Below are 19,557 nucleotides of genomic sequence, written 5' to 3'. Positions count from 1 at the left end.
ATATTGGAGATTTAAAAGAGAGAGAGAGGATTTTCTCCTTCTATTGGTTCTGTGGAATTGGAAAAGGCACATTACGTTAATTTACATATTTCTAATAATTAATTACATCAAGTATCGGTTTTGACTTTTCTGAATTGAGGAATACGAGCCAATGCCGGATTGGACTTTTAGGAGAATCGGGAATATAAAGCTGGATTGGAGTTTTAGGGGAATTGGGAAATATAGAAGTTGAAACGCACGTGATTTTAACGGCGTGGCAGAGTAGTAACCAGTCGTGAGACTTGGTTGTGAGGCCGAGGATCCGAAGTGTTTCACGTGCTAAATTATAGCCATTCTCATCCACTTGAGCTACAATTTCTTTGTTTGTCTTGATAGAGGAAATCCACAAAAATTCTAGGAGATGCCCAAAAACATTTTTGGAAGAGCCTGAAACCTTTGTGTTTTGACATAGATGGCAGGAGGCATTAGCTTCACAGCATCGACAGATTGGTTTTATAGGTCCTTTTTCGCCTACACTGGCCTCAAATCTGTCACGACAGATTTTGGGGATGGGACCATCATGCATTGTTGGGTGCCAAAAACGGTCAAACCATCGAAACCTAATCTTCTGCTGCTGCATGGCTTTGGAGCCAATGCAATGTGGCAATACCGGGAGCATCTCCGCCACCTCGTGCCAAAGTTCAACATCTACGTCCCTGATCTCCTCTTTTTTGGCGAATCCATGACCAAGAGTCCCGAGAGAACGGAGGCATTCCAGGCACAATGTGTCATGAAACTGATGGAGGTGCACGGGGTACAAAAGATGAACTTGGTGGGCATAAGTTATGGCGGGTTTGTAGGGTACAGCATGGCGGTGCAGTTTCCCGAGGCAATAGAGAAATTGGTGCTATGTTGCACTGGTGTTTGCTCGGAGGAGAAGGATATGGAGGAGGGTCTGTTCCCGGTTCCGGATTTAGACGAGGCTGCTAACGTTTTGGTGCCCCAGACCCCGGATAAACTTAGGGAACTGATGAATCTTTCATTCGCCAAGCCTGTCAAAAGAGTCCCCTCGTGCTTCCTTACAGATTTTATTGACGTAAGCCTAGCCTCGTTCTTTCTCTCTGTGCATGTCAAAGGTTTATGCATTTCCCTTGCTCCAATAAAAAACAGAAGAAAAGAAAAACTCTGGAAATCGTTCCATCATAATTTTGTCCAAAATGCCTATCATCAGGTTCTCGATCTGGTGGCCAGTGGGCCGAAGGATTTGGAAATTTATGCGCACGGCATTGAGACTCTAATTCCTAACTCTGCGACTACCACCGGCAACTAAAGAAGAAATGAGCCCTTGTGACAAGAAACCAGTGTTGCATTCCCACCGGGACCGGACAACTAGCCAAGCACTATACTTGTTTAACAAACCAAGAAGAAAAGGGGAACATCTTTACATGACCTTAATTACTACACAACATTCTGCCCATGTCATATTCACAGAATTAATTTGTAGTAGTACATAAAGGTTATTCATCGATCTTAGATGGAAACAAATAGCTAGTTGAAGCCCGGATGCACATTGAAAGGTTAAAATGAGTGATAGGAATATATATATATATATATACCCTTCCAAAAATACGATAACCGGTTGAAATTTGTCATGCTCGTTTAGATGCATGCCGCTTAATTATTTCATTGCAGCATTTAAACACTTCAATTTGCAATTGGGTGATGATATTATTGTTTGTTGCATGGGCAGGTAATGTGCACAGACCACGTAAAAGAGAAGAGGGAACTCATAAAAAATATACTCAAAGATCGACAGCTCTCAAAGATTCCCAGAATCACACAGGTTTGATTGAGTCTTCCTAAAATATAATGGTGCTATAGGTTGGAATTTTGTGCTATCATGACTGAATCCATCTGACACCCGCGCTTTCTAGATGGATGGACTAATTTCTTTCTTGATTCAAAATGGTATCATATTTGAAACAGCCCACATTGATCATATGGGGGGAGCAGGATCAAATCTTCCCCGTGGAATTGGGTCACAGAATGAAAAGGTAACCTTTCAACTAGCTGTTTGTTTCCGTCTAATGAGATCGAGGAGTAACCTTTATGTACAATTACAAATTAATTCTGTGTTATGTGACTTGGGAATTGAGGAAAAAATATCATGTCCATGAGCATGCAGGCATATTGGGGAAAATGCTCGAATTGAGGTGATTAAACATGCAGGACATGGCGTCAACTTGGAGAAGCCTAAGGAATTTAACAAACATCTCAAAACATTTCTTGTTGATTCTTCTGATTCCGCCCCCTCCTCTTCTTCTTCCTCCTCCTCCCATTCCTTGATTAATTACTACAAGCATCGACGCTTTTGGAGCAGCTAATCAACAAACTGGCTCGTCTTTCACAAATCCAATGCAGTGAAGATTGTTGTGAACTACTGAACTATACGGAGTATGTGGAACTTAATCACCTAATAATTATTACCCTTCCTTATCATGGATATGCTCAGAGTAACAATTATTGCCCTCCTTTGTATTTACAGATTTTTTCTATTTAATTATACCTACCCTCTATTGTATTTATTTATTTTCTCTAATTAATCTTACATTTCTAAAAATATGACACATGAAATGAGCACCCGTTAGACGTTTAGACTTTCATTTCTCACCACCCCTCTTTGCAACTTGACTAATTGGATCATCAAGTATTCATGCCACAAAAAACCAAATAAAAAATGTGCTCTTCAAGTTTAAAACATAATAATAAGTAAAGAGGAGTGTTCATCTTAAGTATTGGTTTATAACACTTTACTTTTTCAACGAGGAATGGAATATCATAAATCCAAGTGAATCCAAACAAAAAGTCTAAAATCTAAATCAATGAGTACTAGAATTGTAGAGACGCGCATATACGGATCACGGCCTCACAAGTTGCTTCATATTTGCAACTCGTTCAGAATATGAAAAGCAAAAAGACCCGCTCTTACATCTTTAGGATTTCAATCTCAAGTTTTGAATTTAATAATGAATGCTCATGCATCCAAACCTACTAATGTGAAAAAAAAAACTCACTGAATATATAAAAAAGATTAATTCAATTTTACGTTGGTTTGAAAATCTTTTGAAATATGCTTGAATGCTCGTTCAAGACTAGCAAATAGAAGAAAATGATAAACCCAATTTATGGTTGTCTTTCTTTCTTTCATTAGAACATTAAATCTGAAGTACACACCAGCAAACAGAAATTGCCAAAAAAAGAACAGAGATTGTCAAATCGCTTATCTTAGAGGAGCAATGTGACTAATAAGCAAGGCTACACATTCACATGCATAGCCATATGCCTGTTAGTTTCACCTAATTTTAGGCATTACTTACTAATTAATACTACATTAAGAATGTTAGATTATAACCTGATTTCAAAGGTCATGTTTGGCTGTGTGTACTGACGGAAAAACACCCACGCACACACATGACTAGCATATCTAACCAAGAAAGAAAAACACATAGACACGGTAGCAAAATATATAATGAATCTCAGTTATTTGATGGATGGTGTTAATGTCGAAAAACAACTAGTATATATTAAAATCTCGATCCAGTAAAACGATTACTATAACAAAGTTAAAGAAATCCAACTGTTTGTAGTTCTAACCATCCGAAAACACGAGATATTAAAGGAACCTTGAGCTTTATTGTGGCCACTGTCTCCATAAATTACTGCAGTCTCGAGCTTAAAGGTTTGTTCTCAATTCATTATTTAAACTGATTATAGATTTTGATTTTTGAGAATCAATTTTTATGATGTTTTCACTTACTTTTGTATTCAAATTATAGATTTTTCAAAACTTAAAAGGCTAAAATTTATAATCCATCGTTATTGCAGATTCTGATTATTAATCACTTTTCATAATCAAAATTTATAAAATCTAAAACCAACGAGAACAAGGCCTGAATCATAGATACTCGTTTACTTCTATTTTCTTGGGCACATATCAATTTCTTACTCTGAATATATATATATATATATATATATATATATATATATATATATAAAAGTTTGGAGGGGTGAGTCCTAATCTTAAAAAGGAGAAGATCATCTGAAAAGATTTTCACCTTCTCTCTTACCTGGGCAATTTATTTAGGTACCGGAGATGCTTATTTTCGCTTCTTTCGTTTTCTTTCTTTTTTCTTTTTGGGTTAAAAAAAATTTTGTTTTCTTTTCTCTCCTTCCCTGAATCCCTAGCATGCCACGGGATGTGGTTCTCAAGAAATGCCCTTGCCAAATAATCAAACACGGCGAGCCTGCTCCAATCCCACCATTTTGTACTACTGTTATTGTGCAACACATATTTGAGGGTCCTTTTCTTTGCAATATCGTTGGGGAAAAAATCTGGGTTCCCAATATGTTGTAGTAATAATACACCTTGCATAATATGACGATGATAATATTCTGTTTGTGACTTCAAATATTCCATGCATATATTTAGCTCTCTTCAAGAATCAACTTACTCTTAAGAATTCTCAATGTCCTTTTCTTTGCAATATCGTTGGGGAAAAAAATCTGGGTTCCTAATATGTTGTAGTAATAATACACCTTGCATAATATGACGATGATAATATTCTGTTTGTGACTTCAAATATTCCATGCATATATTTAGCTCTCTTCAAGAATCAACTTACTCTTAACAATTCTCAATGTCCTCTCCAATCTCCGTCATTTTGTGCTACTATTATTGTGCAACACACATTTGAGGGTCCGCATTTTGTACCACTTTTAATGTACAACACATATTTGAGGGTCCGATTTTAATGGTCATCTCCTGCTCCAATCACTAAGCCTCTGCTAGGCCCCATCACTCTAATGCTTGCACGTTGCTTGCACGTAGCAACACATATTCTGACACTCAAGGAACCAGACTGTGCAAGCACAGTGTAGGCCCATCTATAAAATTATGGCTAAAATTCATTACACTATAATTTGCTTTCAAATAAATAGAAATTATAATTGTCAAAAAATGAGCCTAAAAAAGCTTAGCTTTAGTGGAATGTTCCAAAAGTTTGCTCCAACTTGCTTATTGTGATGCAATAGGGTATTGTATGGACAAACAACAACAAAGAATTCAAAAACCAAACACAGGAGAAATGCAAAACCAATTCAATATTAACATAAATGATATATGCTTCATAAAACTCAAGTGTCATGCTATTATAATTACAAATGTATAAAATTTCACCACTATTTCTTTTTCAAACAAGACACAATCATGTAAAAACTTGTGTCCTATAAATTCACAATAAAACTTGCAAGAAAGTTAAATGGAAGGCTTTTCAATGCATAAAAAGGGTACAAAAATTCAGTACCAAAGAATTAGTAAAGGAAGTGTAAGATTCAATTATGCATTAAAAAGGAACTAAAACATCAAAATTGCAAAAAATAAATTTTGCATTTAGATTTAAGACAACCCGTACAAAAGGAAAATCGATTTGCAGAACCAAAATAATGGAAGGCTTAATGAATATCAAGTAGATCAAGCCAAAATAAATAAATACACCAAGGTCACAGAATAAAGAGGCAAAAAAAAAAAAGAAAAATGATAAAGGCTAAATAAAATACAGTTAATAAAAAAAGTTAATAATACAGTTAATAAAAAAAAGGTTAAGTCCATATTTGGCAGCATGAAATGAGGGAAGAATAGGAATAAAAAGAAAATGGAATATACCAAACAGTAGGAGTAGTGGAGGTAAAAGGTCTATTGTCTAGGTTTCTCCTAAAAAAAAGATGATTATGATTCATGAATCATGATTTTTGAACAATGCAATAAAAGAAATATCCATTCCCCTACAAGAAAAATATACATTCAATTAATTATAGAGCAAAAAGGAAAAAAATGCATTGATTGAGCGGAACGAGAAATGGCAGAGAAAAATTAGGATGAAGAAAAAAAAAGAAAAGAAAAGCCAAAATACTGGATTAAAGAGTTAAAATTGATGGAATAGGAACTGATAGTATAAATTAGTTGATTGTTGCGACACCTCTCCATGGTCAACAATAATCATCTAAAAAAATAGTAAGAAAATAATCTTAGTATAATTAATTATAAAGAAAAAATTTGAAGGGGGAAAAAAGAAAAATGACGAAAAAAGAGGGAAATGAAAGTTAAAAGCAGAGGCAGAAAGAGGAAAAAAAAAGAATTGGGAGGAGAGATATTTATGACTTTTGATTAACCAAAAAAAATAGTGGAGTAAAAATTCAACTACAAATAGAAATTGACACTTGTCAAAATAAGAGACTATACACTTGGCAAAAAAAAGAGGTTGCTACAGCCTACAGTAACTTCTCTTTCTTTTTATATACAAGGTAGAAAAGGAAATTTTGGACCATACTCTAAATAAAATTAACAATTCTCCAAACTTCAAATAAAAATAATTAGTTTGGTCAACGTGTTAAATCATGAATTGCAATTGTGATTCAATACAAATTCTATCTTTCCTGCAAAATTTGGGAGTTTTTGCCAAAATAACACTCTTTCTAAAAAATATTCTCAATGTGATTCACTTTCAAATTTTATTCCCATAATGATGTTATTGTTGTCACCTAATTACCCTGATTTCCATGTAGCATAACAAGAAAGGAAAACTTTAATCTAGTCTATAGTTTCCAACATGAACTAAAAATTTAAACTTTTTTATTATAAAGGCACAAGAAAATTGCGTAACTTTGATAATTTCCTTATAATTATTTAAAATAAATTCTACCGTTATTTGACCTTACTATTAGTGGTCTCTACACTTTTAAAAAAATGTATCAACTTATTTCATATATTTTTCAAAAATAAATTTGCAAAATACAAAAATTGCAATGAAAATTGTAAGTAATAACAAGAAAAAGTTACAAAAACTTCAAGGTTATCATATTTGTTTATGTTATGCTTCCTACTTCTTGAAAAGAACTTTTACAAAAAGTTATCAAATTGAAATTTTCAAGTTTTCAATTTGATTATTATATAAGTAATCAAGTATTATAAAAGGCAAATGGCATCCTACTACTGGAAAAAGTCATGTTATAAGGGAAAAAAAGACAAAAATAAGATTTTTTAATTAAATTTTAATAATGTAATAAAGTTCTCCACATCCATATCTTATGCAACGAACTAAAAAAACAAGATATTCTGAAGTAAATAAACTTTCATAATATAATTACAATAAATTTGCAATCAATAAATGTGTCTCATAATCATTGCCAATTGCAAGCAATTTTGAAATATTTGAACCCACACTCTTGAAACTTCCTTAAGTGTTAGCAAAGGGGAAATGAATACAAAAATGTCATTACGCAATCCACTCATTCTATGTTCAGGCACTTCAATAATGCTAAATTCGAGCACTTCACTAATCCTATCTCCAAAATGGGTAAGTTCTATTTGATCATTGCAAATCACATATAGGGAATGAGGAAAACAAAGAGGTATCACAAGTTAGAAGTTTTTTATCGCAACTTGATGTTTTTCATAGCCATTGATAACATATATCTTGTCCATGATTTCATGGTATTTTATCTGATAACTTACTCGAATGGCTTTTGGAGTAACACCCTCGTAACTAAGACCATGTATGCCTGTTGTCATCCTACCATTACAATAAAAAAATATAGTAACATTTTTACCAGCCATTGCTACAAAATTCAGCAGCACCACCTACACAAAATTAAAAAAATCATTAATTAAGCAAATATTGTCATGCTATCTAAGACAAGAACTACCAGTGTTTGTCAATAATTAGCAAGGTTATCATTTACATGTTATTTAGAATACCATTAGATACAAGAACCACTAGTAGATTAAATCGAAATTGAGACTAATAAATTTCATGTAATGCAAAAGAAATCTACTAATGCAATTAAGATAATGCTCAAGTTGCTCAGAAGTAGCACAAACCATTGATTGATGTTGAATAAATGTGCAAAAATACATTAAGTATATGAGATTATTTGATCATGTGATAGAGAAGCACTACAAATGAACATGCTCGTGTATATGGTGGAAATCAAACATATTGAGTATGAATCTATGTTGTTATGTAGTTTTCCTCTTGGACATTTTAACAAACACATGGTATGGGAAATCATTTGTTACACAATTAGTATTCAAAATTTTTTTGAAGGCTATAGGAATGTTCCAAAAACTACACAATAGAAAAGACAAGAGAATAATCTTCATTTACCTTAAGATCATCAATTCAAGAAGAACATTTTCATCCACGAATACAATATCAGGAATGATAGTGAAGTTTTAGATTCTGTTAATATAAATATTGGCTTCTCAAAATTACTTTTGACAAGAAAAAATTAACTAAAGGAAAAAGTTCAGAGAGAGAATCCGGGGGGATATCAGATAAAAAAGAAAGATAGAATATGTCTCTATTTCCATCCTGCCACATATGCAACCTTTGTGGCAAAAAGAGAATTATAAAGGTAATAATTTTTAAAATTAGGTTACTTTGGATATATATTTTAGAAGAAGAGTTATTTTAGCAATAAACTCCAAAATTTGGACACAACTACAACTGCCATCCAAGCCGTAAACAAGATTTAAACCTAGTCTTCATAAACAAATATTGAAGATTAAAAAAAAAAGAGGGGGTTTTCTCCTTCTATTCGCTCTATGGAATTGGAAAAGACACAGTATGCTAATTTAGTTATTTCTAATAATTAATTACATCAAATATCTGTTTTTGCTTTTCTTAACGAGGAATACAAGCCAAAGCCCGATTGGATTTTTAGGAGAATTGGAAAATATAAAGTTGGATTGGAGTTTTAGGGGATTTGGGAAATATAGAAGTTGAAAACGCACGTGATTTTAACGGCGTCGACAGACTAATAATCCGTCGTGGGGCCGAGGATCGGAGGTGTTCCACGAGCTAAATTATAGCCATTCTCTCGTTCTCTTAGCTACAATTTCTTTGTTTGTCTTGACAGAGGAAATCTACAAAATTTCTAGGAGAAGAATACCCAAAAGAAAAATAAACTTTTTTAAGTTTCGACCACTCTTGGAAGAGCTTGAAACCTCTGAGGTTTGACATAAATGGCAGGAGGCATTAGCTTCACAGCATCAGCAGATTGGCTTCATAGGTACTTTTTCGCCTACGCTGGCCTCAAATCTGTCACAACAGATTTTGGGGATGGTACCGTCATGCATTGTTGGGTGCCAAAAACGGCCGAACCATCGAAACCTAATCTTCTGCTGCTGCATGGCTTTGGAGCCAATGCAATGTGGCAATACCGGGAGCATCTCCGCCACCTCGTGCCAAGGTTCAACACCTACGTCCCTGATCTCCTCTTTTTTGGCGAATCCTCGACCAAGAGTCCCGAGAGAACGGAGGAATTCCAGGCACAATGTGTCATGAAATTGATGGAGCTGCACGGGGTACAAAAGATGAACTTGGTGGGCATAAGTTATGGTGGGTTTGTAGGGTACAGCATGGCGGTACAGTTTCCCGAGGCAATAGAGAAATTGGTTCTATGTTCCACCGGTGTTTGCTCGGAGGAGAAGGATATGGAGAAGGGTCTGTTCCCGATTCCGGATTTAGACGAGGCTGCTGAAGTTTTGGTGCCCCAGACCCCGGATAAACTTCAGGAACTGTTCAATCTTACATTCGTCAAGCCTGTCAAAAGAGTCCCCTCGTGCTTCCTTACAGATTTTATTGATGTAAGCCTAGCTTCGTTCTTTCTCTCTGTGCATGTCAAGGTTTATGCATTTCCCTTGCTCCAATAAAAAAAGAGAAGAAAAGAAAAACTCTGGAAATGGTTCCATCACAATTTTGTCCAAAATGCCTCTCAGTTTCTCGATCTGGTAGGATTTGGGTTGGTGCTTGGGTTCAATATTTGGCAATTCATGCGCACGGCATTGAGACTATCTAATTCCTAGCTCTGCGACTGCCGGCAATCTGTCAGGACCCTCAATTCTTAATAGAAATTTGATGAACATAAATAGAAGAATTAGTGCAGGGAAAGAGAAGATTAGTGCAGGCATTGAGAATTCTTCTTTCAACGACTCTTAACTACCTGCTGCTGCTACTTCTAATTTTTTTTACAATTACAATTACACCCCTTACTACTTTGCTATTATTCATTTACACCCTGGAGAAGAGTGTAATTAGCCCCACCACACACACATATCAGTCCTAACTAAGAAGAAATGAACCCTTGTGACAAGAAACCAGTGTTGCATTCCCACCGGGACCGGACAACTAGCCAAGCACTATACTTGTTTAACAAACCAAGAAGAAAAGGGGAACATCTTTACATGACCTTAATTACTACACAACATTCTGCCCATGTCATATTCACAGAATTAATTTGTAGTAGTACATAAAGGTTATTCATCGATCTTAGATGGAAACAAATAGCTAGTTGAAGCCCGGATGCACATTGAAAGGTTAAAATGAGTGATAGGAATATATATATATATATATACCCTTCCAAAAATACGATAACCGGTTGAAATTTGTCATGCTCGTTTAGATGCATGCCGCTTAATTATTTCATTGCAGCATTTAAACACTTCAATTTGCAATTGGGTGATGATATTATTGTTTGTTGCATGGGCAGGTAATGTGCACAGACCACGTAAAAGAGAAGAGGGAACTCATAAAAAATATACTCAAAGATCGACAGCTCTCAAAGATTCCCAGAATCACACAGGTTTGATTGAGTCTTCCTAAAATATAATGGTGCTATAGGTTGGAATTTTGTGCTATCATGACTGAATCCATCTGACACCCGCGCTTTCTAGATGGATGGACTAATTTCTTTCTTGATTCAAAATGGTATCATATTTGAAACAGCCCACATTGATCATATGGGGGGAGCAGGATCAAATCTTCCCCGTGGAATTGGGTCACAGAATGAAAAGGTAACCTTTCAACTAGCTGTTTGTTTCCGTCTAATGAGATCGAGGAGTAACCTTTATGTACAATTACAAATTAATTCTGTGTTATGTGACTTGGGAATTGAGGAAAAAATATCATGTCCATGAGCATGCAGGCATATTGGGGAAAATGCTCGAATTGAGGTGATTAAACATGCAGGACATGGCGTCAACTTGGAGAAGCCTAAGGAATTTAACAAACATCTCAAAACATTTCTTGTTGATTCTTCTGATTCCGCCCCCTGCTCCTCCTCCTCCTCCCATTCCTTGATTAATTACTACAGGCATCGACGCTTTTGGAGCAGCTAATCAACAACTGCCTCGTCTTTCACAAATCCAATGCAGTGAAGATTGTTGTGAACTATACGGAGTATGTGGAACTTAATCACCTAATAATTATTGGACGATGGTTGGATTAGAGACACTGTAACTTTTGAAGTTACAATGAATGCCTGTTCTCTAGGTTTCCTCAATATTTCGGTAGAGCCATTACAATATTGATTAATCACAGAATGCACCAACATAACAAACCACGTTACGAACCCAATTCAGCCCCTATGCTGGTGGCCCTGCTGATACTTCCCAATTTCACTCCATCATCTCACCCACCTAATTCCTTTCCTCCCTTCCGCTGCCTCCCACCCACAAATCCACTGTCTTCCCATTTTTAATTCAACCCCCGTCTTTGCCTTCATTTTTCCTCCACTTTGAGGCTTTGTCATTAATCTTGCAATCTCTTTCTTCACATATTCCCTTCATCCTCTAGTCCCTATTAGCCACTGATGGAATTAAACCAATCTGAACTAACAATTTTTCTTTTTAAGTGTTCAATTTTTTCATGTGTCAGAGGGGTTTATTGGTGGACAATTGGTAGTTGAAGAATGATGAGGAGGAAGAGGATGATGATGTGATGGGTTGCAGGGAGAGAGAACAAGAATGGGATAAGTGTAATTTGGCTGGTTTGACCGGTAGCCATTTTCCCTTCAACATGGATGAATGGTCAGCACTTGTCCGTAACGGACAGTAACAATCATCCATATGCACATAGTAACAATCATGATCCTCTTTGCATTTATATATATATATTTTTATTTAATTATATTTATCTTCTCTTATATTTATTTATTTATTTTAATTAATCTTATATTTCTAAAAATATGACACATGAAACGGGCATCCATTAGACATTTAGACTTTGGCGCCTTGACTTAGGGCTGTGAATCTAAATCGAAATCAGTAATTCGGAATTTTGAAATCGGATTTTTTGGAAATTTTGGTATTAAAATTTTTGATCGATTTTGATTTCGAATTCACCAACTCCGAATTTGAATTCGTTGCGAATTCAATTCAGAATTCGGTAAATTCCGATTTCACCGAATTCATGAATATAAAAATTATTATTATTATATAAATATTATATTACATATATTAAAAAAATATTATATATATATATGTGAAAACGAAATTGAAATCGAAATAGGAATTCCGATTTCATCAAATTCATGAATACAAAAATTATTATTATAATATAAATGTTATATTATATATTATATATATATATGAAAAACAGATTTGAAATCGAAATAGGAATTTCGATTTTGATTTCAATTTCGAATTGTGAATTCGAAATCGAAATTTTCGAATTGAAAAATTTCATTATCGAATTCGACCAATTCAAAATCGGATAATCCGATTTTCATTCCGAATTACCGAATTCGAAATTCCGAATTCAATTCGAATTCATTCGGTAAATCAAAATTTTTCAATTTTGCACACTCCTACCTTGACTAATTGGATCATCAAGTATTCTTGCCACAAAAACCCAAATAAAAAATGTGCTTTTCAAGCTTAAAACATAATAATAAGTAATTAGGGGTGTTCAGACCGTCCATAGACATTTATGAAGAGGATTTGCCTCGATGAACGGTTTTCTAAAACCCTCCTTATGCATACCATGTCCATCTAAACTCTCTTAATAATGCATAAAATAAATAAAAGTGAAGTATATGAAAATGAAGAAAGCAGTGGAATGGTGTTTAGATTCATTTGGATTTTCTTTCTCTTCGTATAGTTGGGTTCAATAGCTAATTAAAACACAATCACCAATCCACACATAAGCAAGAAGGTATAACACAAAAAGAAGCATGAAAAATCATTAATCTAACAATATATACAATTGTAGGACATTGTAGATCATTCATTTAGACCATTAATTGACATATACAATTAACATGTCATATAATCCAAGTAATTTTAAAAATGGGAAATCTAAAAAATTGAGAAATTTAATCAGGAATACAAAGCCACATATAAAAAGGAAGTTGTAAGCAAGTAAATTTAATCACTAAAATCACAATTGCAAGGGTATATACCTAAAAGAATGGTAATCAAATAAATCAAAGCAACACTTTGACAAAATCTTAGTTAACAACATGTAGAAAAAGTAATCTTAGGGTTTGTTTGGATAGGGTATTATTTGAAAGTAATCTACTGGCCAAATATTATTGGAAATTAGTTTACCAATTCAAGAAAAAAAAAAACTAAGAGATTCGGTCGTATGAAGACCTCAATTAATTGTTAGCATGACCAATTAAACAAAATTTCACAAATTAAGTCAACAAAAACAACATGAATTTCGAAAATAGATAGAAAAAAAATTCCACAAAAAAAGTTTGAATAAAAGAGTAAATAGATTTGATTTGAAGCAAAGTATAATTTAAAATAACTAATTCATTACCTTAACAACAAGATGAAATCCGTCTCTCCAAAAATTCTGGCTTACAATACCCTCAAATCCTTTATAAAAAAAAAAAAAAAAAAAAGATGAACCAATCATGGTATGAACCATAATCAACTGAACCAATCATGTTTTGTATTAACAATCCCCATTATTGCAGATACCCCAAAAATCTGCTCAACAAATGCAACAGAAGGGGAAAAGATTTTCAAAAATCTGCTCAACAAACGCAGCAGAAGGGGAAAAGTTTTGTAGTTACGCTTCAAAGATGCTTTCCAAGAGATTCCTCATCTCTCATGCATTACTCCTATCTTAAAGATGCCATAATTGCTCGTTCTAATCATCAACTCTTTGTATGAGTTCAATTGCACATGCGGAAGTTCAGGAGGAGAGGAAAACATCTACTGTTACACCATGGCGCCGTGGAGTAGTCAATTAATCATCATCTTAACGAATTCATATTGTCTTAATGATGCATCAGTTATTGAATTTAATTAGTCCTGCTCTTTGCACAAGCTCAATTGATTGCTTGACTCAGCGTTTGCAATAGTTCCAAGTTCACCCAACTAACTACCTCTCTGTCTTAACTAGAGACCTAATGGATGGTTAAAAGGGTAAAACTATCACTACAGCCAGATAAGCAGAATTTGAGGATGTAATCATCATTCCACCAAGGGTACGCTTGTCAATTCACAGCAATGAACATAGAATGCTAGCACTCGAAGCTGGATCATCAGTTGGATTCATGACATATGTACAAAAATTGAATTTTAATTTCAAAATTTACATAATTATCATTTATCCAACGCTAATAATGTATACACTGTCAGTGTAAGAAAGATTAATTCATATATATATATATATATAGGAAATCTTCAGAACTTAACTGTTGTGGATGCTAAGTCTTCAGAACTTAAATGTGACATTGAAAAAAATATCATGTTGTATTGGTAAACTAGCAAGTCTTGCTCTGTTTACCCGACCGCACTTTGACGACATAAATTATGGCAAGTCTGAAAAATTCTGTCATCTCAACAAACAAGGTCATGTTATCGTTTGGAAAAACCAAAAAAAAACAAGGTCAATTATTTGACCTCTGTCACTAATCCAAAATGAATCTCTCAAGTTAAACTTGAGTGATCAGACTCTACTTGAGCATTGATTTATAATAATATTTTACTTTTCCAAAAGATGTGGGATGAAATATCATAAATCCAAACATAAAGTCCAAATCAATGACTATAAAGATCGCGGTCTCAAAAGTAAGTTGAGTTTTGTCCAATTCAATCACACAGTTTCATTGTATTGGTGAATTTTATATCAACTTAATTAATTATATATAAGATGAGAAATTCAAATTTACGAACAATTAGTTTATAGGAGTTTAAACTACTAAAAGGAAGTATAAGAATTAGTAGTATATCAATTGGTTTGAAGCGGACAACGTCGAAGCATGTGATCCGCGCAGTACAGAACAGAAACTTATGACCTTTTTCTTGCGCGTGCATGTTGTTTCTTCAATAATTGGAGTACAAACTTTTGCTGGTACAACAACTTGGCACTCCTTTTTCCCGTTTGTTTGGTACGGGGCATTAAGAGCCGTCGAGATTTTTAGCGTATCCAACACAAATTGAAAACGAAAAATTCTCCGCGATTTGATGCATGCTCCAAAACTGCGGTACGGCTGCACGGTGTACGCTGCACTAACAAAGAAGAAATTATTTGAAACTCTTTCCCAGCACAGTTCAAACAGGACAGGGCACGTTGAAAGCAAGACTTTTCATGAAGCAGAGCAATTTGAGTAAGAGCCGGCAAGGGAGGTTTCTTGGGTCAAAATCAAATTAATATATGATGGAGTGCTGTGACAGCAGAGGATTAGGAACTCATTCACGTCGTTCAAGTCACCGTCCAATAATATGTGCATCAAACGTCAGAACGTGGCTGGGGAAGGTGGGATGGACCCTCCACCGGACCGGACACAGGACGAGACGTCGGCACTCGGCAGAAGTATTAACAAGACAACTCAGCATGAGCATCTTTTCCACGTCAATTGGGGCCCAATGACTAATTTAACCGTGTATTAACATATGAAATTAAATTACATGAAACCTTTGTAATGCACTATAAAACAATTGCCATTTTCTTTGCTGTCTATTACCTAAACCATTTACCTAAGCATATTACTATGACTCGATTTGTAATAACCAAATTATAATCAATGTTGGGTTTAAGATTAACACTCCTTTCCTTTCTTTAACTCTTCCGTCTCTTTCATCAATCACTCTTCAAGCTTTTTGATCTATCGTCCCTTTTCTTTTACTTAATCGTGATTGGTGACCACTAATTGGGTTGCATGCCCGTGAAGTCTCCCACAACTGTACAGATCGTTATCATTATGCTTGGTTGAGAAATTCGTGTAAAGTCCGTGATAGCCATCAGGTGTCCTCTGCTTCACCACCAAAAGCAGGAGGGCATTAAAGGAAAAAACAAAAAAAGAACCAAAAAAACATGAGAAACACACGAAAGGTGCGAGCACAATCCAAATTAATGATTTAATGACAGTTTTTAGTTACTAATAAATGTTTTGGCAACTGGATCTGCCGAGAGAAAAGAAAACCAATGTGCATGTGACCTGTCGCGACCTTATGACTTGCACATTATTTCCCTCTTCACAGACTTGCATTATTTGTTTCCTCTTCACGGGAGAGATGACACGTGTCGCGAAAACTTGATTCTAATTGGATCTCAATCGCCGCTCAATGAGGTCAGGAAGTGACCGTGAGCACAAGGAAAGAAGACATGTTTTAGATGAGAACTTGGAGCATCCAGAACTTTTACCGCTTACATTTTTTTTATTGGTTTCAGATTATAATGTGTCCAGACATATTTAATAATAAAAAAATAAAACATTTTAATTAATTAAATGATTATAAAATATTTAGATAAAATTTAATCAAAACAATAAGTACTAATTTGTTCATTTATCAGTTTTTACTCGATACAGAATACGCTCAAATGTTAAGATTTTAATATTTAATAATTCTAATTTTAATAATTAACATTTTCAAATTTCAATTTTCAATTTTATTGTACGTACCCCAAATTTTTATGTTAATCCTTAAAAAAATCGCGTGATGCAACGTTGCAAGTTGGCTTTGATAAAACTAAAAGAAAAAATAATGACGAATATAACTCTTTCACACCTGCAAAAATTGGCTTGAAATGATTTTTTTTTTTTTTTGGTGATTGTTTCGAAATGATTATAGTCTCAAGGCAAATGGATATCCTTTGCTATTAGCACCGTCTTTTGGCTTTTTCTAATAAATCCAGAAAAGATAACTTGAATCCGTGATACTTGCGTTGTAAAATTTTTTTTTTGGTAGACTTAAAATCCTAAAATCCTTGTCGAGAGCCTGGGTGATCGTGAACGACTGAACCACACAACCCCTCACAAGAAAAAAAAAAAGGGCAAAAAACTCGAGCGGCCATAAAACTATTGTGAGGATCATGTTTTGGCCATCGAATTATTTTTCATCAATAATTGGCCACTGAACAACTTAATCAGTAAATCCGTGGCCATTTCGTTAATAATGACTCTTAATTTCTAAAATTAGCAGAACACGTGGCAAAGGACAGGGACAATTTTGTCGCCTTCTCAATCTTAATCACTCTATCATTGCCACCGTCATTTTTCATCAGCAAAAAACACTCTAACACTAAAACAGAAGCCTCCCTCGCCGGAATCATGGGGGAATCCTTAGTATAAGCTTTACTCCCTTGCTAAAAAAAATCTCCCAGAGCATTCCAGAACCAATTTTGCCGGATTAGGCGAGAGTTCCAATGCTTTTGGATCTTCTTCCCGGAGTTTATCCGGTTCTCCAATATTAGTTACCATGTATTTCCGAAGCCCTCTGCTAGACATTAATGTACAAAGGCTTTCCAGCTCTGATTGACATGCTTTCCCTTTTCCTTTTTCTTTTTCTTTTACTGGAGAAGGGTTTGATGGCGGTCGGATAGAGGTGGGCGGAGGAAGGGGAATAATGGGTAAAATTTCACAAGGTGGGGAGGAAAGATTAGATTTTTTGAAGGATAATTGGGAATCAAGAGCGGAATTAATGGAATCAAGGTGAGCTTGGAGGTCGTAATAGCAACTGTTGAAGGCTTCAAGGGCGACGGACAGGTCGCGAAGGTAGGTGATTGAATTGAGAAAAGATGGGACTAACGGAGGAGATGACGGGGTTTGTGATGGTCGAGATGGGAGGGAAGTGATGGTGGTGGGTTGTGGCTCTTGGTTGATGGGGTGGCAGTTTCTGGTTGCGGAGGTGGTGGATTGGGATCGTGTTCAGCCTTGATATGCGAAAGAATAGGTGCCATTATAGCCGGCTGCGCCATGGGAACGATGGTTGATGGCTGTTCACAGGAGTACAAGGATTTGACTAAATAAGTCGAGCAACAAAAAAAGAGCCAATCAGTGGGATTATACATCCCTATCGTCTCCATCTGCTCAGGGTCCTCTTAATCCACTTGGGAATCTGAACCCAGGAGCCCTGGTTGCGCCTCAACTGGCTCAAGTACTGGGCTTTGGCTTTGATAATCCGGCGGGCGTTGTCGTCGGAAAGTTGATTCTTGGGGTTCTTGGACTTGGGTTTCGGCTTATTGACTGAGCAGCGGCAGCAGAAAATGGTGGCATTTGATTTGCAAATTGTTGGACAAAATTGTCCTTGTCCTTTGCCACGTATCCTGCTAATTTTAGAAAGAGCAAATTATCCGGATGACCACTAAACTTTTGCGATCGTCGAGTTTTGGTCACTGAACTATTAAAAGTCTGGTTTTAGTCACTGAAATGTCTAAAGTTAAGATTCAAGATCATTCCGTTAGATTTAGTCGTTAAGTATACCAGTTCGTTGCCTCCCAGAAAGAAAAAAGAATTGTACTAGGCTATGAACGCAGCATTCCTGTACTCATGAATCGAACCCTTTACTCCTGCCATCATCCAATTCACCACCAACAGAAATTCTAGTAATAGCCCGAATTCCTATCCTGTCCATCATGCACCTCAGATCAAACAAATGTCTCTCTCGGTATCTCATTTCCCACCCCTCTCTAGATGTGTACAAATCTGATTGATTATTTGATTATAGAGGAATGTGGATAAAATTTTACTGCAAAAGGCCAGTTTTTGGAAGCTCAAGAAAGGGGAAGAAAGAGAGAGAGGCAGTTGAAAGAAGAAGATGAAAGTGATAGTCGTTATATTGGTATTTATATGCTCTCACTCTCAGTCGTCTACCGTGTAATAGCAGGGTTGAGGTGTTCTTGTACCCAATTGGGTGTTTGGAGTTAACTTACGAACAAAGAAGGTACGGAAGTAATTAAATATGGGATCTGGGAATTCTGATTTTGAGTGCTCGAGGGATATATATCCCATTCTGTTTTTCTTACACTTTCTGTCGCTGGGGCTGGGCTCATGGGACAATAAGGCACCCCACTACCAATCTGTATTTTTCTTATCATTCCAGGAATAAGAGTGGGCGGAAATAAGGGATACGGAGGCAGCTTTTGGCCAACACTGGTTGCTGATGCAGGCAATTGGCTTGTTGGTTGTGCGGAAAGTGGAGTAGCTGCTGACACAGCAAATCCACTAGAAGGAGCTGAAGCAGAATGAAATTGTTGGGGCGGCAATGATGGTTGCACTAGAGGGACTAGTTTGTCTCGGTATTCTTGATCTGGCAGTTTTATAAGAAGAAGAGGAAAATTTTGATGCCATTGGATTTGAGGAGCAGGGATAATTAGAAAGAGTAGATTGAGAAGGCAGTAAATTCGGCATTTTTATGCTTTGAAAATTGCGCAGACACTCAGATCTAGCATACTTAACGACTAAATCTAACGGAATGGTCTCGAGTCTTAACTTTAGACA

General features: G+C 35.6%; 2 protein-coding genes across 5 annotated transcripts; both read left to right on the top strand.

Moving 5' to 3' along the window:
• The first annotated feature begins 451 nt into the window (after nt 1-451).
• LOC113762141 (monoacylglycerol lipase ABHD6-like) lies at nt 452-2,497 on the top strand. The gene is made up of 4 exons (XM_027305439.1): nt 452-1,075; nt 1,730-1,822; nt 1,966-2,033; nt 2,165-2,497. The coding sequence occupies exons 1-4, from the start codon at nt 452-454 to the stop codon at nt 2,361-2,363; spliced, it is 984 nt and encodes a 327-aa protein (XP_027161240.1). The 3' UTR covers nt 2,364-2,497.
• Nucleotides 2,498-8,963: 6,466 nt separating this feature from the next.
• On the top strand, nt 8,964-11,347 carry LOC113762142 (monoacylglycerol lipase ABHD6-like). Of its 4 annotated transcripts, none has more exons than XM_027305441.1 (4): nt 8,964-9,685; nt 10,588-10,680; nt 10,772-10,891; nt 11,191-11,347. In XM_027305441.1, the coding sequence occupies exons 1-4, from the start codon at nt 9,062-9,064 to the stop codon at nt 11,323-11,325; spliced, it is 972 nt and encodes a 323-aa protein (XP_027161242.1). In that variant the 5' UTR covers nt 8,964-9,061; the 3' UTR covers nt 11,326-11,347. The 4 variants fall into 4 exon arrangements, with proteins under 4 accessions (XP_027161242.1, XP_027161241.1, XP_027161244.1 ...); XM_027305440.1 differs by having other exon boundaries at nt 10,824-10,891; nt 11,023-11,291; XM_027305443.1 differs by having other exon boundaries at nt 10,824-10,891; nt 11,191-11,285.
• The last annotated feature ends 8,210 nt before the right edge of the window (nt 11,348-19,557 follow it).

The sequence above is a fragment of the Coffea eugenioides genome, chromosome 2, assembly GCF_003713205.1.
Source record: "Coffea eugenioides isolate CCC68of chromosome 2, Ceug_1.0, whole genome shotgun sequence".
In the NCBI taxonomy this organism is placed as follows: Eukaryota; Viridiplantae; Streptophyta; class Magnoliopsida; order Gentianales; family Rubiaceae; genus Coffea; species Coffea eugenioides.
The sequence above is the reverse complement of the archived record's forward strand: the minus strand, read 5'-3'. Positions and strand labels throughout refer to the sequence as shown.

Coding starts and splice junctions, on each gene's coding strand:
- LOC113762141 (XM_027305439.1), top strand. CDS start 452: ATGGCAGGAGGCATTAGCTTCACAGCATCGACAGATTGGTTTTATAGG. Junction 1,076..1,729: donor TCCTTACAGATTTTATTGAC/GTAAGCCTAGCC, acceptor TTGCATGGGCAG/GTAATGTGCACAGACCACGT. Junction 2,034..2,164: donor TTGGGTCACAGAATGAAAAG/GTAACCTTTCAA, acceptor ATGAGCATGCAG/GCATATTGGGGAAAATGCTC.
- LOC113762142 (XM_027305440.1), top strand. CDS start 9,062: ATGGCAGGAGGCATTAGCTTCACAGCATCAGCAGATTGGCTTCATAGG. Junction 9,686..10,587: donor TCCTTACAGATTTTATTGAT/GTAAGCCTAGCT, acceptor TTGCATGGGCAG/GTAATGTGCACAGACCACGT. Junction 10,681..10,823: donor AGATTCCCAGAATCACACAG/GTTTGATTGAGT, acceptor TATTTGAAACAG/CCCACATTGATCATATGGGG.